We start from the raw sequence: 22,684 nt of genomic DNA on the forward strand, positions 1-22,684 counted from the left end.
GCATTGTCCTTCAGACAGAATAGAATTGTGTGAATCACGATTCATATCGTATCGGCACCCGAGTATCGTGATAATATCGGACCGTGTGTTCCCTGGCAATTCCCAGGGAATCCCAACCCTAGTGATTCTAATCGGGTTATCAAAGGTTAGCAATTTTTATCTGCATTTTGATTGTTTGAAATGCAAGTAGGATTGTCAGGTTGAACAGGGCCAGAGCTCTGTAAGTATGTGGTTGGTGGGAAAAGAGGGAAGTTAGCAAGGTCGACTAAGACTATGTATCTTGGTTTTTGACAAATTTTGACAGGTTTGTCCAGTTCAGAAGTATTATGTACCATCTACCCATTATGTGGGTGGCAGGTTATCCTATAGACCAGGGGTGTCAAACTCATTCCACGGAGGGCCTAGTGTCTGCAGGTTTTTGGTTTTTCCTTTCAATAAAGCCCTAGACAACCAGGTGTGGGGAGTTCCTAACTAATTAGTGATGTTAATTCATCAATCAAGTATAAGGGAGGAGCGAAAACCCGCAGACACTCGGCCCCCCGTGGAATGAGTTTGACACCTGTGCTATAGACCTTGGTTGTTGCTATCTGGGGCGGTAGGGGGTAGATGGTTAGCAATGTCTATAGATAGATTTTGTTTTGTAACAGCTGAGTAGGAGGTCTATGTATTTTTTGGAGTTTCGGAGCTGCCAGCTAGCGAGGGTAACAATGTCTATACATGTTTCAGTGTTGAAGGTGCTAGCAGGGTCTTTAGGTTTGTGGACGTCAAGTTTAAGAGTGTTAGCGCTGTCTGGAGGTTGGGAGGGGATGATGCTTGCTGTTCGGTGGTGGTTTGACCACACCATCCTGGGCTGACCTTGAGGCTCAAAGCCACCCTACATGGACCAGTCTTTCCCCCTTTCTCTTCGCTCTTCTCTCTCTCTCTTCCCCTCTGTCTCTCTCTCTGTCTCTCTCTCTCTCTCTCTCTCTCTCTCTCTCTCTCTCTCTCTCTCTCTCTCTCTCTCTCTCTCTCTTCCCCTCTGTCTCTCTCTCTCTCTCTCTCTATACATATACAGTGAGGGAAACGTTGCCAAACGTCAGCCTCGAAACCTTAACGACTTGGAGAAGATCTGCAAAGAGGAGTGGGACATAATCCCTCTTGAGATGTGTGCAAACCTGGTGGCCAACTACAAGAAACGTCTGACCTCTGTGATTTGCCACCAAGTACTAAGTCATGTTTTGCAAAGGGGACAAATACTATTATTCTCTCATTAAAATGAAAATCAATTTATAACATTTTTGACATGCGTTTTTCTGGATTTTTGTTGTTGTTATTCTGTCTCTCACTGTTCAAATAAATCTACCATTAACATTATGGACTGATAATGTCTTTGTCAGTGGGCAAATGTACAAAATCAACAGGCGATTAAATACTTTTTTCCCTCACTGTATATATTTCTCTCTCTCTCGCTCTCTTACATTTGCTCTCTCTCTCGCTCTCTCTCTCTCTCTCTCTCTCTCTCTCTCTCTCTCTCTCTCTCTCTCTCTCTCTCTCTCTCTCTCTCTCTCTCTCTCTCTCTCTCTCTCTCTCTCTCTCTCTGTCTCCTCTCCTCTCTGTCTCCTCTCCTCTCTCTCGGTCTCTCCTCTCTCCTCTCTCTCTCTCTCTCTCTCTCTCTCTCTCTCTCTCTCTCTCTCTCCTCTCTCTCCTCTCTCTGTCTCCTCTCCTCTCTCTCGGTCTCTCCTCTCTCTCCACTCTCTGTCTCCTCTCCTCTCTGTCTCCTCTCCTCTCTCTCTCTTGCTCTCCTTCTCTGTCTCTAGAGCTGAGAGGATTTTTATTCAAATGTTATTACTGCCTGTCTGTCTGCCTTCCTCTCTCTGCTTGCCTCTTTTCCTGTCTGTCTGTCTGTCTGTCTGTCTGTCTGTCTCTAATTTATTTTATTTAATCTTTCGCTCTTTGATTTTCTTCTCTGTTTCTGTCTCACTTTAGTAATTAAGTGCATTATGTTCCATTGATAATAAACACAATCATCACATTATTCTGATTTGCAGTGAGAATTCCCAACAAGAACACATGCATATACAGTCGTGGCCAAAAGTTTTGAGAATGACACAAATATTAATTTTCACAAAGTCTGCTGGCTCAGTTTGCATGATGGCAATTTGCATATACTCCAGAATGTTATGAAGAGTGATCAGATGAATTACAATTAATTTCAAAGTCCCTCTTTGCCATGCAAATGAACTGACTCCCCCAAAAAAACATTTCCACTGCATTTCAGCCCTGCCACAAAAGGACCAGCTGACATCATGTCAGTGATTCTCTCGTTAACACAGGTGTGAGTGTTGACGAGGACAAGGCTGGTGATCACTCGGTCATGCTGATTGAGTTCGAATAACAGACTGGAGGCTTCAAAGGGAGGGTGGTGCTTGGAATCATTGTTCTTCCTCTGTCAACAATGGTTACCTGCAAGGAAACACGTGCCGTCATCATTGCTTTACACAAAAAGGGCTTCACAGGAAAGGATATTGCTGCCAGTAAGATGGCACCTAAATTAACCATTTATCGGATCATCAAGAAATTCAAGGAGAGCGTTTCAATTGTTGTGAAGAAGGCTTCAGGGCGCCCAAGAAAGTCCAGCAAGCGCCATGAACATCTCCTAAAGTTGATTCAGCTGAGGGATCAGGGCACCACCAGTACAGAGCTTGCTCAGGAATGGCAGCAGGTAGGTGTGAGTGCAAATGCACGCACAGTGAGGCGAATACTTGTATGTATGCATGACGACCGCACACACGCGCAGAGACACACACACAGAGACACACACGCAGAGACACACGCAGAGACACACGCAGAGACACACACACAGAGACACAGACACAGAGACACGTAGAGACACACGCAGAGACACACGCAGAGACACACGCAGAGACACACACACAGAGACACACGTAGAGACACACGCAGACACACGCACACAGAGACACACGCAGAGACACACACACAGAGACACACACAGAGACACACACACAGAGACACACACACAGAGACACACACACAGAGACACACACACAGAGACACGCACACAGAGACACGCACACAGAGACACACACACAGAGACACACACACAGAGACACACACAGAGACACACACAGAGACACACACACAGAGACACACACACAGAGACACACACACAGAGACACACAGGCAGAGACACACACAGAGACACACAGACAGAGACACACAGAGACACGCAGAGACACAGGCAGAGACACACACAGAGACACACAGAGACACACAGACAGAGACACACAGACAGAGACACGCAGAGACACACACAGAGACAAACACAGAGAAACACAGACAGAGACACACAATCAATCAATCAATCAATCAATTTTATTTTATATAGCCCTTCGTACATCAGCTAATATCTCGAAGTGCTGTACAGAAACCCAGCCTAAAACCCCAAACAGCTAGTAATGCAGGTGTAGAAGCACGGTGGCTAGGAAAAACTCCCTAGAAAGGCCAAAACCTAGGAAGAAACCTAGAGAGGAACCAGGCTATGAGGGGTGGCCAGTCCTCTTCTGGCTGTGCCGGGTGGAGATTTTAACAAAACTATGCCAAGATGTTCAAAAATGTTCATAAGTGACAAGCATGGTCAAATAATAATCATGAATAATTTTCAGTTGGCTTTTCATAGCTGATCATTAAGAGTTGAAAAACAACAGGTCTGGGACACAGAGACACGCAGAGACACGCAGAGACACAGGCAGAGACACACGCAGAGAAACACAGATACACACGCAGAGACACACACGCAGAGACACACACAAAGAGACAAACACACAGAGACACACACACACAGACACACACACAGAGACACACAGAGACACACAGAGAGAGACACACGCAGAGACACACAGAGACACACACAGAGACACACACAGAGACACACAGAGACACACGCAGAGACACACAGAGACACACACAGAGACACACACAGAGACACACACAGAGACACGCAGAGACACACACAGAGACACACAGACAGAGACACACAGAGACACGCAGAGACACGCAGAGACACACAGAGACACAGGCAGAGACACAGGCAGAGACACACACAGAGACACACACAGAGACACACACAGAGAAACGCAGAGACACAGGCAGAGACACGCAGAGACACGCAGAGACACACAGACACACAGGCAGAGACACAGGCAGAGACACAGGCAGAGACAGACACAGAGACACACACAGAGACACACACAGAGACACACAGAGACACACGCAGAGACACGCAGAGACACACACAGAGACACACACAGAGACACACGCAGAGACACACAGAGAGACACACAGAGAGACACACGCAGAGACACACAGAGACACACACAGAGACACACACAGAGACACGCAGAGAAACACACAGAGACACACACACAGAGACACACACACAGAGACACACAAAGAGACACACAGAGACACAGGCAGAGACACACACAGAGACACACACAGAGACACACACAGAGACACACACAGAGACACACACAGAGACACGCAGAGACACACACAGAGACACACACAGAGACACACGCAGAGACACACAGATACACACACAGAGACACACACACAGACACACACACAGAGACACACACACAGACACACACACAGAGACACACACACAGAGACACACGCAGACACACACACAGAGACACACACAGAGACACACGCAGACACACACACAGAGACACACAGACACACACACAGAGACACACACACAGAGACACACACACGCAGAGACACACAGAGACACACAGACAGAGACACACAGAGACACGCAGAGACACGCAGAGACACACGCAGAGACACACACACAGAGACACACACACAGAGACACACACACAGAGACACACACAGAGACACACAGACAGAGACACACAGAGACACGCAGAGACACGCAGAGACACACACAGACACACACAGACAGAGACACACAGAGACACACAGAGACACGCAGAGACACGAAGAGGCACGCAGAGACACACACAGACACACACAGAGACACACAGAGACACACGCAGACACACACACACAGAGACACAAGGAGACACACAGAGACACACAGAGACACACAGAAACACACAGAGACACACGCAGACACACACACAGAGACACACAGAGACACACACAGAGACACACAGAGACACACACAGAGACACACAGAGACACACACGCAGAGACACACGCAGAGACACGCAGAGACACACGCACAGAGACACACGCACAGAGACACACGCAGAGACACACACAGAGACACACAGAGACACACAGAGACACGCAGAGACACACACAGAGACACACACAGAGACACGCAGAGACACACATAGAGACACACACAGAGACACACAGAGACACACGCAGAGACACACAGAGACACACACAGAGACACACACAGAGACACGCAGAGACACACACAGAGACACACACAGAGACACACACAGAGACACACACAGAGACACACACAGAGACACGCAGAGACACACAGAGACACACAGAGACACACACAGAGACACACAGTGACACACACAGAGACACACACAGAGACACAGGCAGAGACACAGACGTAGAGACACACACAGAGACACGCAGAGACACACAGAGACACACACAGAGACACACAGAGACACACACAGAGACACACAGAGACACACACAGAGACACACGCAGAGACACACAGAGACACACGCAGAGACACAGACTGAGTCTCTCTTCTTTCTCCATTGATTAGTTTCCTTTAATTATTATTTAGAATATCAAGATCAAGAGAACAATATTTATTGAAGATCAAACAGAAAACAATCGGTCCAAATGGAGCCCTATTCCATATGCAGTACACTACAGTCAATAAGAACCTGGTCAAAAGTAGTGCACTACGGTCAATACGAACCTGGTCAAAAGTAGTGCACTACAGTCAATAGGACCCTGGTCAAAAGTAGTGCACTACAGTCAATAGGACCCTGGTCAAAATTAGTGCACTACAGTCAATAAAAACCTGGTCAAAAGTAGTGCACTACAGCCAATAGGACCCTGGTCAAAAGTAGTGCACTACAGCCAATAGGACCCTGGTCAAAAGTAGTGCACTACAGCCAATAGGACCCTGGTCAAAAGTAGTGCACTACAGCCAATAGGACCCTGGTCAAAAGTAGTGCACTACGGCCAATAGGACCCTGGTCAAAAGTAGTGCACTAAATAGGGAATAGGGCTCCATTTCAGATGCAGACTTCCTCCCTCAGTCACAGTATTTTTTACATTGCCGTTTATAGTAATGTAACAGATTTCAAAATAATACATCACCCATCCTAGAGTAACAGTACTGTAGTAGTGATTATAGAAATAGGATCCCTAGAAGGGACACGGGTAAACTCAATAAGACCCCAGCCGGTCCAACCACTGACGTTAATGGGGATGACCGTTCCAGGAATCCTATGTCTATGCTAGTAATAATCATCAGTAGCAGACAGCCATCTTTACAATCAAACATTATTTTCAACAAAATCACACGCTGTTTAAATTCCTAACATCAAAGCAGAAGGTTACCTCTCAAATGGCACGACCTTTCACCAGGATCCGTAGGGCCTAGGGTCCGTATGGCCCATGATCCGTAGGGCCCAGGATCCGTAGGGCCCAGAATCCGTAGGGCCCAGGGTCCATAGGGCCCAGAATCCGTAGGGCCCAGGATCCGTAGGGCCCAGAATCCGTAGGGCCCAGGATCCGTAGGGCCCAGGGTCCATAGGGCCCAGAATCCGTAGGGCCCAGGATCCGTAGGGCCTAGGGTCCGTATGGCCCATGATCCGTAGGGCCTAGGGTCCGTAGGGCCCATGATCCGTAGGGCCCAGGATCCGTAGGGCCCAGAATCCGTAGGGCCCAGGATCCGTAGGGCCCAGGGTCCGTATGGCCCATGATCCGTATGGCCTAGGAACCGTAGGGCCCAGGAACCGTAGGGCCCAGGAACCGTAGGGCCCAGGAACCGTAGGGCCCAGGGTCCATAGGGCCCAGAATCCGTAGGGCCCAGGATCCGTTGGGCCCAGGGTCCATAGAGCCCAGAATCCGTAGGGCCCAGGGTCCATAGAGCCCAGAATCCGTAGGGCCCAGGATCCGTAGGGCCCAGGATCCGTAGAGTTATTTTGTGTTGTTCTGTCAATATTTTGTGCTATAGCCCCGTTATCTTGGGCGGCGAACCACACATACTATAATAAGTCCTTGTCCCCGGCGACAGTTCTTAGTGTTTCAGGTTGTTGCTATCGAGATTCTGAATCCGTATTTTACTTCCTCCCAGGTCTCTCTAAAACATTCACTGATTGGATGAAAGTGAGTCACGTGACACAATGGAACCAGTGATGTCACAAAAATATGAAATTCTACATTTGCTGTTTTTGTATCAGTGTGCATTCCGCTTTCTGAACACAAAAACACACGCTTTAAACTCATCTCTATTCTGACACATTCATGTCTGTCCTTGTAGTCACACACATTTGTGTCCTCGTAATCTGTAGATATCCGTTGGTACACCACAAGATAATTTAATTCCACGTGTTGTCCGTAATTCCATAAATCCTTGTTATCGTATTTTTCCTGATGGAATTTCATGTTATTATACTGAACAAAAATATAAATGCAACAATTTCACAGATTTTACTGAGTTACAGTTCATATCAGGAAATCAATCAATTGAAAAAAGTAATTAGTCACTAATCTATGGATTTCACATGACTGGGAACGCTCCCTCAAAACTTGACACATCTGTAAAATTGTGTTGTGTGACAAAACTGCACATTTTAGAGTGGCCTTTTATTGCCCCCAGCACAAGGTGCACCTGTGTAATGATCATGCTGTTTAATCAGCTTCTTGATATGCCACACCTGTCAGGTGGATGGATTATCTTAGCAAAGGAGAAATTCTAATTTACAGGGATGTGTGTAATTTCATGTATCTTTTATTTTAGCTCATGAAAAATGGGACCAATGCTTTACATATTGCATTTGTATTTTTGTTCAGTTACATTCCATACAAAATTCATGATTCAATAATTATGTGACCTCTCTCTCTCTCTCTCTCTCTCTCTCTGTCTCTCTCTCTCTCTCTCTCTCTCTCTCTCTCTCTCTCTCTCTCTCTCTCTCTCTCTCTCTCTCTCTCTCTCTCTGTCTCTCTCTCTCTCTCTCTCTCTCTCTATCATATATCAGTTTGTCTCGTCTCAGTAGTCGCCACTGGCTGCTCAGTTCCGGCATGTCCTGATCGATTGATCTAGTTTAATTGATCCAGCACTAATGTTCTGATCCCCCACTGTCAGGCCAGCTGGCCAATGCTAGAGCCATCCATCCACCCGCTTATCTAGTCAGACTAGGGCTCTCCCTATGTAGTGCACATCTCTATTCCCTATGTAGTGCACATCTCTATTCCCTATGTAGTGCACATCTCTATTCCCTATGTAGTGCACATCTCTGACCCCTATGTAGTGCACATCTATATTCCCTATGTAGTGCACATCTATATTCCCTATGTAGTGCACATCTCTATTCCCTATGTAGTGCACATCTCTATCCCCTATGTAGTGCACATCTCTATTCCCTATGTAGTGCACATCTCTATTCCCTATGTAGTGCACATTTCTATTCCCTATGTAGTGCACATCTCTATTCCCTATGTAGTGCACATCTCTATTCCCTATGTAGTGCACATCTCTATTCCCTATGTAGTGCACATCTATATTCCCTATGTAGTGCACATCTATATTCCCTATGTAGTGCACATCTCTATTCCCTATGTAGTGCACATCTCTATTCCCTATGTAGTGCACATCTCTATTCCCTATGTAGTGCACATCTCTATCCCCTATGTAGTGCACATCTCTATCCCCTATGTAGTGCACATCTCTAGACCATATGTAGTGCACATCTATATTCCCTATGTAGTGCACATCTATATTCCCTATGTAGTGCACATCTCTATTCCCTATGTAGTGCACATCTCTATTCCCTATGTAGTGCACATCTCTGACCCCTATGTAGTGCACATCGCTATTCCCTATGTAGTGCACATCTCTATTCCCTATGTAGTGCACATCTCTATTCCCTATGTAGTGCACATCTCTGACCCCTATGTAGTGCACATCTCTATTCCCTATGTAGTGCACATTTCTATTCCCTATGTAGTGCACATTTCTATTCCCTATGTAGTGCACATCTCTATTCCCTATGTAGTGCACATCTATATTCCCTATGTAGTGCACATCTCTGACCCCTATGTAGTGCACATCTCTATTCCCTATGTAGTGCACATCTCTATTCCCTATGTAGTGCACATCTCTATTCCCTATGTAGTGCACATCTCTGACCCCTATGTAGTGCACATTTCTATTCCCTATGTAGTGCACATCTCTATTCCCTATGTAGTGCACATCTCTGACCCCTATGTAGTGCACATTTCTATTCCCTATGTATTGCACATCTCTATTCCCTATGTAGTGCACATTTCTATTCCCTATGTAGTGCACATCTCTATTCCCTATGTAGTGCACATTTCTATTCCCTATGTAGTGCACATCTCTATTCCCTATGTAGTGCACATCTCTATTCCCTATGTAGTGCACATCTCTATTCCCTATGTAGTGCACATCTCTATTCCCTATGTAGTGCACATCTCTATTCCCTATGTAGTTCACATCTCTATTCCCTATGTAGTGCACATTTCTATTCCCTATGTATTGCACATCTCTATTCCCTATGTAGTGCACATTTCTATTCCCTATGTAGTGCACATCTCTATTCCCTATGTAGTGCACATTTCTATTCCCTATGTAGTGCACATCTCTATTCCCTATGTAGTGCACATCTCTATTCCCTATGTAGTGCACATCTCTATTCCCTATGTAGTGCACATCTCTGACCCCTATGTAGTGCACATCGCTATTCCCTATGTAGTGCACATCTCTATTCCCTATGTTGTGCACATCTCTAGACCATATGTAGTGCACATCTCTATTCCCTATGTAGTGCACATCTCTATTCCCTATGTAGTGTCTGGGATTACATTGATGAGTTTAAATCTTGGTCTAGTCTGGGATTACATTGATCAGAGGGGCCAGTTAAGTATTTAAATCACTGTCTGCTCTGCATGGGCTGGAGAGACATCCTCCAAGTGTTTGGTTTCCCTTAGTCTCTCTGTCCCTCATTCCTTTTTTCTCTCTCCGTATTTCACCCCCTCTCTCCTCTATCTCTGTTCCTCACCCACCCACCCTCTCTCTCTCTCTCTCTCTCTCTCTCTCTGTCCCTCACCCACCCACCCTCTATCTCTGTCCCTCAGCCACCCCCTCTCTTTCTCTCTCTCTCTCTCTGTCCCTCACCCACCCACCCTCTATCTCTGTCCCTCAGCCACCCCCTCTCTTTCTCTCTCTCTCTCTCTCTGTCCCTCACCCACCCACCCTCTATATCTGTCCCTCAGCCACCCCCTCTCTTTCTCTCTCTCTCTCTCTGTCCCTCACCCACCCACCCTCTATCTCTGTCCCTCAGCCATCCCCTCTCTCTCTCTCTCTCTCTCTCTCTCTGTCCCTCACCCACCCACCCTCTATCTCTGTCCCTCAGCCACCCCCTCTCTCTCTCTCTCTCTCTCTCTGTCCCTCACCCACCCACCCTCTCTCTCTCTCTCTCTCTCCATTCTGTTTAACACATTTTCTCTGTTTCCTCTCTTTCTCCTCTCCTCTGAACTCAGCATTTCTAAATATTTTATATTTTAAGCAGAGATCCTCAGATAAAGATATTCTTAATTTTCTCTCTTTCTCTCTCGCCTCTCTCTTGTTTCTCTCTTCGTATGCTTACATCTGTCATCTCTCTCATGTCTCTCTCATCTCTCTTTCTCTCCTATATTCCCTCTATTTCAAATCCAATTCAGGTCAAGTCTGGAGGCCTCCTTGGCAGAACAAGTGAGAATCTTTCTTCTCCACTTTCAACCCCTACATCTTCCCTCTATCGCACTATTCATCTCTCTCTCTCTCTTCTATCTCCCTCTCTCTCTATCTTCTGTCTATCTCCCTCTCTCTCTCTCTCTTCTATCTCCCTCTCTCTCTCTCTTCTGTCTATCTCCCTCTCTCTCTCTCTTCTATCTCCCTCTCTCTCTCTTCTACCTCTCTCTCTCTTCTGTCTATCTCCCCCTCTCTCTACACATTTCCTCTCTGTAACCCTAGAAATCTCTGAGGGTCCCTCTCTCTCTCTGTCTCGTTCTCGCTCTTTCTCCCTCTTTCTCTCTGTCTCTTTTGCTCTCCCGCTCTTATTCCCGTTGCCCCTGACGACAACTCTGGTCACCGCTGAGTAAGAGTCAGTGTTGTTATAGATGTATTATAGGATGTATTATATTATAGATGACTCCCCGTCACCACTACCCTGGTCGCTGGTTGTTGCTGAGTGTACCAACCAACATTCCTTGCAGTGATTTGCTCCGCCTCGTCCAAGTCACTGACAACCGCTTGGCGTAACCCTGGCGACTGCCGTACTGTCGCTGGGTGGTAACCGTTGTCTCGGCGATGGAAACAGAAGAAGAAGATAACCCCATGTCGAGGGAGTTGCTACGTTTGGCACGATGCTGTGGGAGGGTCTTAGCGGAGCTCCCGGGCTCTGATAGGCCTGAGAAGAGTTACATTTATCTCCGAGTCAGCCCACTATGTCTCCATGTCTCATCCTCCAATCAGAAAGGAGATCCTGTCCCAGGAGCCTATCCAGGGTGAAGCTTGCCCGTTTGGCCCCACCAATTATTACTACATCTGGGCAGAGCCTAGCCCTCCCACCTCGTGATTGGCGGGGGAGGGTTGAGGGGGAGGAGCTTATGACAGGAGAGTTGTAGAGAGAGTCTGTTTTGGGAGTGTAGGGAGGAAGGTGTCTCTCACTGCTAGCGTCATGTCCACCTGTCCTCCCCCCTTCTCTCCATCCCTGTCCTCCCCCCTTCTCTCTCTCCCTGTCCTCCCCCCTTCTCTCCCTCCCTGCCCTCCCCCCTTCTCTCCCTCCCTGCTAGGCCTGGGGAGAGTTTGGGGTTTTGGTTTGGGGGGTACCTTAGGAGGTACGTCGGTCCCTCCTTTCTCGCCCTCGTTTCCCTTCTCTTTGTCCTTCTTTTTCTCTTTTCCTCTCTCCTTCATCCTGCCCCCTCTCTGCTTTGAAGGCAGCCCATTGGGCAAGACCACCATCATCACATCTCCGTTGCCATCCGATTGGCCGTAGACTCCTCCGCCACCTCCGGCCGTCGCCTCTTTCACCGGACTCCCTAATGACCCGCCCTGGCAACACGCCAACTCATCACTATCATCCCCGGGGTGACAGTGGTCGTCCTGGTTACTGCAGACACGGTGACGCACCATCAGCGCCACGGTGAACACCAGCAGCGTTACCACGACAACGCCTCCCACAAGTATTGTCAGGGTTCCTCCCAGGAAGTGGGTCTGTAGAGATCGGCATTCTGGGTAGAGTTCTTTAGTGCTAAACTGGGCGCAGCCAAGAACCTTGAAAAAAGAGAGAGATTAAGGTAAATAGATAAGAGAATGTTTGAAAAATTAATCAATGAATGAATACAGATTGAATGAAAGTAGATCGTTTTAGAGAGAGAGAGAGATGGAGAGAGGGAGTAAAATTAAGTAAAAAATCTAAGAAAGAAACTTAGAAGGAAAGTAAATGATTTTCTAGCGATAGAGAGGATTACGGTAAAAAGATAAACCTACTATAAACCAAACCCCCAAAAACACAGAGTCTTGTTTAAGCATTTGTGAAGAACGGGATTGGGGTTCAATTGGAATTGAAGGCAGTCAATTCAAGAAGTAAACTGAAATTCCAATTCAATAATTGCAAAAAGGGCATCAATTTTCATTGACTGCTGAATATGAAAAGCTATTTTTTGTAAAAAAGTGTTTCACTTCCTAAATTGACTGACTTCATTTTAAAATGAAACCCTGGTGAGGAGCTACAGAGAAAAGGATCAGAGTACCTTGGTAGCTGCCAAAGAGGTGACTTTGTCATCAAAGATGGCCAGGACACACAAGTTGTAGTCCGCTCCAGATACCAGGTTCTTCAACATGAAACTGTTACTGGTAGAAGGGAGGATCCTGGGAAAGAAAAAGAATGAAAGGTATTTATACGTTATCTTTTTTAATTATTTAACAACTACTACATTATTATTGTATTTTTGTATTTATTTAAGTGTAATATACAGTTAAGCATTTCAATTAAAGTAGCGTAGATACCTTTTAGAGAGAAGGATGAAACAAAAGAGAGAGAGATTGAGAGAGGGAGGTAGAGAGAGAAGAGAGAGATCGAGAGAGGGGTAGAGAGACAGAGAGAGGAGAGAGAGAGAGGGAGAGCGAGAGAAAGGGAGCGAGAGAGAGGGGTAGAGAGACAGAGAGAGGAGAGAGAGAGAGAGAGAGAGAGGAGAGAGAGAGAGGGGTAGAGAGAGAGAAGAGAGAAAGAGGTAGAGAGAGAGAAGATAGAGAGAGGTGTAGAGAGAGAGAAGAGAGAAAGAGGGAGAGAGGAGAGAGAGAAGAGAGAAAGAGGGAGAGAGGAGAGAGAGAAAGAGGGAGAGAGAGAGAAGAGAGAAAGAGGGAGAGAGAGAGAGAGATGGGTTGAGAGAGGGAGGCTTTATTGAGCAGAGGAGCTGAGTGGAATTATGAAAATAAAACAATTAATTACAGCTGCAGACAGACAGACGTGTGTGTATGTGTGTGTGTATGTGCGTGCGTGAGGGTGCATGAGGGTACGTGAGGATGCATGAGGGTGCGTGAGGGTGCGTGAGGTTACGTGAGGGTACGTGAGGATGCGTGAGGGTGCATGCTCAACATACTAAACATTTTGATCCAAACAGAAAAGAGCCTTCTGTTCCCCGTGTCCTTTGACCATCGAACCTGCTGTCACTATTGGAACAGACTTACACTGTAATGAATAGAATATTTAATGAATGAAACATAATATCTTGGTCAGAACAGAGAGTTTCTGTGAAGGCATAATAATAATTGCCAACAGTAAAAGAGACTGTTCGTTGTCCACAGCGATCAGAAAACCTAGAGGTAAGAGCTCTCCTTAGGAGAAAAATGATTTCCTATTATAGAAATATAAATACATGAACTGCCCCACTTACAGTAATCACACACTATTATAGAAACGTGAATACATGAACTGCCCCACTTACAGCTTACCGCCCCAATCGGTTCACAGATGACGCAATCACACTGCACACTGCCCTAACCCATCTGGACAAGAGGAATACCTATGTAAGAATGCTGTTCATCGATTACAGCTCAGCTTTTAACACCGTAGTACCCTCCAAACCCTCCTGACCCTGGGTCTCGACCCCGCCCTGTGCAACTGGGTACTGGACTTCCTGACGGGCCACCCCCAGGTGGTGAGGGTAGGTAACAACATCTCCACCCAACTGATCCTCAACACTGGGGCCCCACAAGGGTGCGTTCTGAGCCCTCTCCTGTACTCCCTGTTCACCCACGACTGTGTGGCCGTGCACGCCTCCAACTCAATAAACAAGTTTGCAGACGACACAACAGTGGTAGGCTTGATTACCAACAACGAAGAGACAGCCTACAGGGAGGAGGTGAGGGCCCTCGGAGTGTGGTGTCAGGAAAAAAAACTCACACTCAACGTCAACAAAACAAAGGAGATGATTGTGGACTTCAGGAAACAGCAGAGGGAGCACCCCCCAATCCACATCGACGGGACAGTAGTGGAGAGGGTAGTGGAGAGTGTAGAAAATTTTAAGTTCCTCGGCGTACAAGTCACGGACAAACTGAATTGGTCCACCCACACAGACAGCGTTGTGAAGAAGGCTCAGCAGCGCCTCTTCAACCTCAGGAGGCTGAAGAAATTCGGCTTGTCACCAAAAACACTCACAAACTTTTATAGACGCACATTCAAGAGCATCCTGTCGGGCTGTATCACCACCTGGTACGGCAGCTGCTCCGCCCACAACCGTAAGGCTCTCCAGAGGGTAGTGAGGTCTGCACAACGCATCACCGGGGGCAAACTACCTGCCCTCCAGGACACCTACAGCACCCGATGTCACAGGAAGGCCATAAAGATCATCAAGGACAACAACCACCCAAGCCACTGATTGTTCACCCCGCTATCATCCAGAAGGCGAGTTCAGTACAGGTGCATCAAAGCGGGGACGAGAGACTGAAAAACAGCTTCTATCTCAAGGCCATCAGACTGTTAACTTCTTTGGGCTGCAAGCCCGAAGCCGGGCACAATATGACAACAGCCACTTCAAGTGCAGGGCGCGAAATTCAAAATATATTTTTAGAAATATTTAACTTTCACACATTAACAAGTCCAATACAGCATATGAAAGATAAACATATTGTGAATCCAGCCAACATGTCTGATTTTTTAAATGTTTACAGCGAAAACACCATATATATTTATGTTAGCTCACCACCAAATACAAAAAAGGACAGACATTTTTCACAGCACAGGTAGCATGCACAAAGCCAACCTAACTAACCAAGAACCAACCAAACTAACCAAGACACAACTTCATCAGATGACAGTCTTATAACATGTTATACAATAAATCTATGTTTTGTTTGAAAAATGTGCATATTTGAGGTATAAATCAGTTTTACATTGCAGCTACCATCACAGCTACCGTCACAAATAGGACCGAAGCAGCCAGAGTAATTACAGACACCAACGTCAAATACCTAAATACTCATCATAAAACATTTCTGAAAAATCGATGGTGTATAGCAAATTAAAGATAAACATCTTGTGATTCCAGCCATTATTTCCGATTTTTACAGCGAAAACACAATATAGCATTATATTGGCTTACTACAATAGCCTACCACACTACCGCATTCATTCATCAAGGCACGTTAGCGATAGCAATAGGCACGTTAGCGATAGCGAATAAACCAGCAAAAGATATATAATTTTTGACTAACCTTGATAAGCTTCATCAGATGACAGTCCTATAACATCAGGTTATACATACACTTGTGTTTTGTTCGAAAATGTGCATATTTAGAGCTGAAATCAGTGGTTATACATTGTGCTAACGTAGCATCTTTTTCCCAGAATGTGCGGATATTTTTATGACACTCAAACTATTCTGACCAAATAACTATACATAAACGTTACTAAAAAATACATGTTGTATAGGAAATGATAGATACACTAGTTCCTAATGCAATCGCCATGTTAGAATTCTAAAAATAACTTCATTACGACATACAGCTTAGGTATAGCGAGAGAGTATCCAAAATCTGGGCGCAAACGACAATTTCACATGTTCGACAGATATATGAAATAGCATCATAAAATGGGTCCTACTACTACAGTAGTAATGTAACAGTATAACTTTAGTACGTCCCCTCGCCCCGACCCGGACGCGAACCAGGGACCTTCTGCACACATCAACAACGGTCGCCCACGAAGCATCGTTACCCATCGCTCCACAAAGGCCGCGGCCCTTGGAGAGCAAGGGGAAACCCTACTTGACGTCTCAGAGCAAGTGACGTAACTGATTGAAATGTTATTAGCGCGTACCCGCTAACTAGCTAGCCATTTCACATCCGTTACACTAACATAGAAACACTACAGTAGTAACATAGAAACACTACAGTAGTAACATAGAAACACTACAGCAGTAACATAGAAACACTACAGTAGTAACATAGAACAACCAGAGCAGTAATATAGAAACACTACAGTAGTAATATAGAAACACTACAGTAGTAACATAGAAACACTACAGTAGTAACATAGAAACACTACAGTAGTAACATAGAAACACTACAGTAGTAATATAGAACAACTACAGTTGTAACATAGAACAACCAGAGCAGTAATATAGAAACACTACAGTAGTAATATAGAAACACTACAGTAGTAACATAGAAACACTACAGTAGTAACATAGAAACACTACAGTAGTAATATAGAAACACTACAGTAGTAACATAGAACAACCACAGTAGTAATATAGAAACACTACAGTAGTAACATAGAAACACTACAGTAGTAACATAGAACAACTACAGTAGTAACATAGAACAACCACAGCAGTAACATAGAAACACTACAGTAGTAACATAGAAACACTACAGTAGTAACATAGAACAACTACATTAGTAACATAGAACAACCAGAGCAGTAACATAGAAACACTACAGTAGTAACATAGAACAACCACAGCAGTAACATAGAAACACTACAGTAGTAACATAGAAACACTACAGTAGTAACATAGAACAACTACATTAGTAACATAGAACAACCAGAGCAGTAACATAGAAACACTACAGTAGTAATATAGAAACACTACAGTAGTAACATAGAAACACTACAGTAGTAACATAGAAACACTACAGTAGTAACATAGAAACACTACAATAGTAACATAGAACAACCAGAGCAGTAACATAGAAACACTACAGTAGTAACATAGAAACACTACAGTAGTAACATAGAAACACTACAGTAGTAACATAGAAACACTACAGTAGTAACATAGAAACACTACAGTAGTAACATAGAACAACCACAGTAGTAACATAGAACAACTACAGTAGTAACATAGAAACACTACAGTAGTAACATAGAACAACCACAGTAGTAACATAGAACAACTACAGTAGTAACATAGAAACACTACAGTAGTAACATAGAAACACTACAGTAGTAACATAGAAACACTACAGTAGTAACATAGAACAACTACAGTAGTAACATAGAAACACTACAGTAGTAACATAGAACAACCAGAGCAGTAACATAGAAACACTACAGTAGTAACATAGAACAACTACAGTAGTAACATAGAACAACTACAGTAGTAACATAGAAACACTACAGTAGTAACATAGAACAACCAGAGCAGTAACATAGAAACACTACAGTAGTAACATAGAACAACTACAGTAGTAACATAGAACAACCAGAGCAGTAACATAGAAACACTACAGTAGTAACATAGAAACACTACAGTAGTAACATAGAAACACTACAGTAGTAACATAGAAACACTACAGTAGTAACATAGAAACACTACAGTAGTAACATAGAACAACCACAGCAGTAACATAGAAACACTACAGTAGTAACATAGAAACACTACAGTAGTAACATAGAAACACTACAGTAGTAACATAGAAACACTACAGTAGTAACATAGAACAACTACAGTAGTAACATAGAACAACCACAGCAGTAACATAGAAACACTACAGTAGTAACATAGAAACACTACAGTAGTAACATAGAACAACTACAGTAGTAACATAGAACAACCAGAGCAGTAACATAGAAACACTACAGTAGTAACATAGAAACACTACAGTAGTAACATAGAAACACTACAGTAGTAACATAGAAACACTACAGTAGTAACATAGAAACACTACAGTAGTAACATAGAAATACTACAGTAGTAACATAGAACAACCAGAGCAGTAACATAGAAACACTACAGTAGTAACATAGAAACACTACAGTAGTAACATAGAAACACTACAGTAGTAACATAGAACAACTACAGTAGTAACATAGAAACACTACAGTAGTAACATAGAACAACCACAGCAGTAACATAGAACAACTACAGTAGTAACATAGAAACACTACAGTAGTAACATAGAACAACCACAGCAGTAACATAGAACAACTACAGTAGTAACATAGAAACACTACAGTAGTAACATAGAAACACTACAGTAGTAACATAGAACAACCAGAGCAGTAACATAGAAACACTACAGTAGTAACATAGAACAACTACAGTAGTAACATAGAACAACCACAGCAGTAACATAGAACAACTACAGTAGTAACATAGAAACACTACAGTAGTAACATAGAAACACTACAGTAGTAACATAGAACAACCACAGCAGTAACATAGAAACACTACAGCAGTAACATAGAACCACTACAGTAGTAACATAGAACAACTACAGTAGTAACATAGAACAACCAGAGCAGTAACATAGAAACACTACAGTAGTAACATAGAAAAACTACAGTAGTAATATAGAAACACTACAGTAGTAACATAGAACAACCACAGCAGTAACATAGAAACACTACAGTAGTAACATAGAACAACTACATTAGTAACATAGAAACACTACAATAGTAACATAGAAACTGATTTTGCATCCAATCTGTCCTAGACACAACCAATCTGTCCTAGACACAACCAATCTGTCCTAGACACAACCAATCTGTCCTAGACACAACCAATCAATCCTAGACACATCCAATCTGTCCTAGACACAACCAATCTGTCCTAGACACAACCAATCTGTCCTAGACACAACCAATCTGTCCTAGACACATCCAATCTATCCTAGACACAACCAATCTGTCCTAGACACATCCAATCTGTCCTAGACACATCCAATCTGTCCTAGACACAACCAATCTGTCCTAGACACATCCAATCTATCCTAGACACAACCAATCTGTCCTAGACACAACCAATCTGTCCTAGACACAACCAGTCTGTCCTAGACACCTCCAATCTATCCTAGACACAACCAATCTGTCCTAGACACAACCAATCTGTCCTAGACACATCCAATCTGTCCTAGACACAACCAGTCTGTCCTAGACACATCCAATCTGTCCTAGACACATCCAATCTGTCCTAGACACAACCAATCTGTCTTAGACACATCCAATCTGTCCTAGACACTGTCACGCCCTGGCCTTAGTATTCTTTGTTTTCTTTATTAGTTTAGTTAGGTCAGGGTGTGACATGGGAAGTTTGTGTGTTTTGGCTAGTTTAGGGTGTGTGTATTGTTTAAGGGGTGTTGTAGTAGGTATGGGGTAGTGTTCAGTGTAGGTGTTTAGGAAAGTCTATGGTTGCCTGATTTGGTTCTCAATCAGAGACAGCTGTTTATTGTTGTCTCTGATTGGGAGCCATATTTAAGGCAGCCATAGGCTTTAGGTGTTTGTGGGTAATTGTCTATGTTGTACGTTTGTAGCTTGTGTGTGCACTTACGTCATTTAGCTTCACGGTCGTTTGTTGTTTTGTTTAGTTTGTATTCAGTGTTCGTTGCGTGTTTTTTCCTTTCTCTAAATAAAGAGAATGTATTTTGCACACGCTGCGCCTTGGTCCTCTCTCTCACCCATAGACGATCGTGACAGAATTACCCACCAGAATCGGACCAAGCGGCGTGTAAAACAACAACGGGAGCAGCGCATAAAGGATTCATGGACATGGGAGGAGATATTGGATGGAAAGGGACCTTGGGCACAACCGGGAGAATATCGCCTTCCTCGTGAAGAGCTGGAGGCAGCTAAAGCTGAGAGGCGGCGATATGAGGAGGCAGCACCGAAACAAGGCTGGAAGCCCGTAAGTCAAACCCCAAAATTTCTTGGGGGGGGGGCTCTCGGGTAGTGTAGTTGGGTCAGTCAGGAGACATGAGCCAACTCCTCTTGCTTACCGTAAGGAGCTGGTGAGGGCGGATTTTGGAGGTGAGTGACGCAGAGACAGTAAAGGAGTCAATGGAGAAATTGGAGGAGAGAGTTATGAGGGATGTACTGGTTTGGTGCATGAGGCACGGCATCCGTCCGACTGAACGTGTTGGTGAGTTAATGTCACCGGGAACAGCTCTCCATACTCGTCCTGAGGTGCGTGCTAGCCGTCTGGTTAAGACAGTGCCTACACCACGCATAAAGCCTCCTGTGCGTCTCCAGAGTCCTGTGCGTCTTCAGAGCCCTGTTCCTCCTCCACGCACTCTCCCTGTGGTGCGTGTCTCCAGCCCAGTGCCTCCAGTTCCGGCACCACGCATCAAGCCTCCTGTGCCTCTCCAGAGCCCTGTACGCACTGTTCCTTCTCCCCGTACTCGCCCTGATGTGCGTGCCCTCAGCCCGGTACCACCAGTGCCGGTACCACACACCAGGACTATAGTACGCCTTGAGAGTCCAGTGTGCCCTGTTGTTGTTCCCCGCACTAGCCTGATGGTGCGTGTCATTAGCCCGGTACCTCCAGTTCCGGCACCACGCACTAGGCCTACAGTGCGTCTCAGCCGGCCAGAGTCTGCCGTCTGCCCAGCGGTGCCTAAACTGCCCGTCTGCCCAACGGTGCCTGAACTGCCCGTCTGCCAAGCACCGTCAGAGCTGCCCGTCTGTCAAGAGCCGCTAGAGCCGTCCACCAGACAGGATCAGCCAGAGCCGTCCGCCAGACAGGATCAGCCAGAGCCGTCCGCCAGACAGGATCAGCCAGAGCCATCCGCCAGACAGGATCAGCCTGAGCTGCCCGTCTGCCAAGCACCGTCTGAGCTGCCCGTCTGCCAAGCACCGTCTGAGCTGCCCGTCTGCCAAGCACCGTCTGAGCTGTCCGTCTGCCAAGCACCGTCTGAGCTGCCCGTCTGCCCAGTGCCATCTGAGCCATCCGTCTGCCCAGCGCCATCTGAGCCATCCGTCTGCCCAGCGCCATCTGAGCCATCCGTCTGCCCAGCGCCATCTGAGCCATCCGTCTGTCCCGAGCCATTAGAGCTGCCCGTCTGTCCCGATCCGTCAGAGCCGTTCGTCAATCAGGAGCCGCTAGAGCCGCCAGTCAGCCAGGATCTGCCAGAGCCGCCAACCAGCCAGGATCTGCCAGAGCCGCCAGTCAGCCAGGATCTGCCAGAGCCGCCAGTCAGCCAGGATCTGCCAGAGCCGCCAGTCAGCCAGGATCTGCCAGAGCCGCCAGTCAGCCAGGATCTGCCAGAGCCGCCAGTCAGCCAGGAGCAGCCAGATCCGTCAGCCAGCCATGAGCAGCCAGATCCGTCAGCCAGTCATGAGCAGCCAGATCCGTCAGCCAGCCATGAGCAGCCAGATCCGTCAGCCAGCCATGAGCAGCCCGATCCGTCAGCCAGCCATGAGCAGCCAGATCCGTCAGCCAGCCATGAGCAGCCAGATCCGTCAGCCAGCCATGAGCAGCCAGATCCGTCAGCCAGCCATGAGCTGCAGTCCCTCAGTCCGGAGCTGCCGTCCCTCAGTCCGGAGCTGCCGTCCCTCAGTCCGGAGGTGCCGTCCCTCAGTCCGGAGGTGCCGTCCCTCAGTCCGGAGCTGCAGTCCCTCTGTCCGGAGCTACCCCTCAGTCCGGAGCTACCCCTCAGTCCGGAGCTACCCCTCCGTCAGGAGCTACCCCTCCGTCCGGAGCTACCCCTCCGTCCGGAGCTACCCCTCAGTCCGGAGCTACCCCTCAGTCCGGAGCTACCCCTCAGTCCGGAGCTACCCCTCAGTCCGGTACTACCCATCCGTCCGGTGGCGCCCTCTGGGATGGTCTTCAGTCCGGGACTTGCTACAAGGGTCGCCGCTCAGGAGGCGCCACCAAAGCGGGTATTGACAGTGGTGGAGTGGGGGCCACGTCCCGCACCCGAACCGCCGCCATATTAAGGCCCACCCCGGATCCTCCCCTTCTATGTCAGGTTGTGCGGTCGGAGTCCGCACTTTTGGGGGGGGTGCGGGGGGGGGGGGGGGGGGGGTACTGTCACGCCCTGGCCTTAGTATTCTTTGTTTTCTTTATTAGTTTAGTTAGGTCAGGGTGTGACATGGGGGATGTTTGTTGGTTTTGTCTAGTTTAGGGTGTGTGTATTGTTTAGGGGGGTTTGTAGAGTGTATGGGGTTGTGTTCAGTGTAGGTGTTTAGGAAAGTCTATGGTTGCCTGATTTGGT

General features: G+C 46.2%; 1 protein-coding gene across 1 annotated transcript; it reads right to left on the bottom strand.

Moving 5' to 3' along the window:
- Positions 1–10,674: 10,674 nt before the first annotated feature.
- On the bottom strand, positions 10,675–13,433 carry LOC129865959 (leucine-rich repeat and fibronectin type-III domain-containing protein 2-like). Its single transcript, XM_055939062.1, has 2 exons — positions 13,000–13,433; positions 10,675–12,520 (listed from the first exon to the last, which is right to left on the bottom strand). Exons 1-2 carry the CDS (start codon positions 13,087–13,089, stop codon positions 11,852–11,854), a joined length of 759 nt encoding a protein of 252 aa, XP_055795037.1. The 5' UTR covers positions 13,090–13,433; the 3' UTR covers positions 10,675–11,851.
- Positions 13,434–22,684: the final 9,251 nt, after the last annotated feature.

Source organism: Salvelinus fontinalis, chromosome 11, assembly GCF_029448725.1.
Source record: "Salvelinus fontinalis isolate EN_2023a chromosome 11, ASM2944872v1, whole genome shotgun sequence".
NCBI classification, from domain to species: Eukaryota; Metazoa; Chordata; class Actinopteri; order Salmoniformes; family Salmonidae; genus Salvelinus; species Salvelinus fontinalis.

Bases quoted from the DNA above. Each gene is read 5' to 3' on its own strand.
- LOC129865959 (XM_055939062.1), bottom strand. From the start codon at position 13,089: ATGTTGAAGAACCTGGTATCTGGAGCGGACTACAACTTGTGTGTCCTG. The intron at 12,521-12,999 runs GTACTCTGATCC...TCTTTTTTCAAG, and splicing joins CCTCTTTGGCAGCTACCAAG to GTTCTTGGCTGCGCCCAGTT.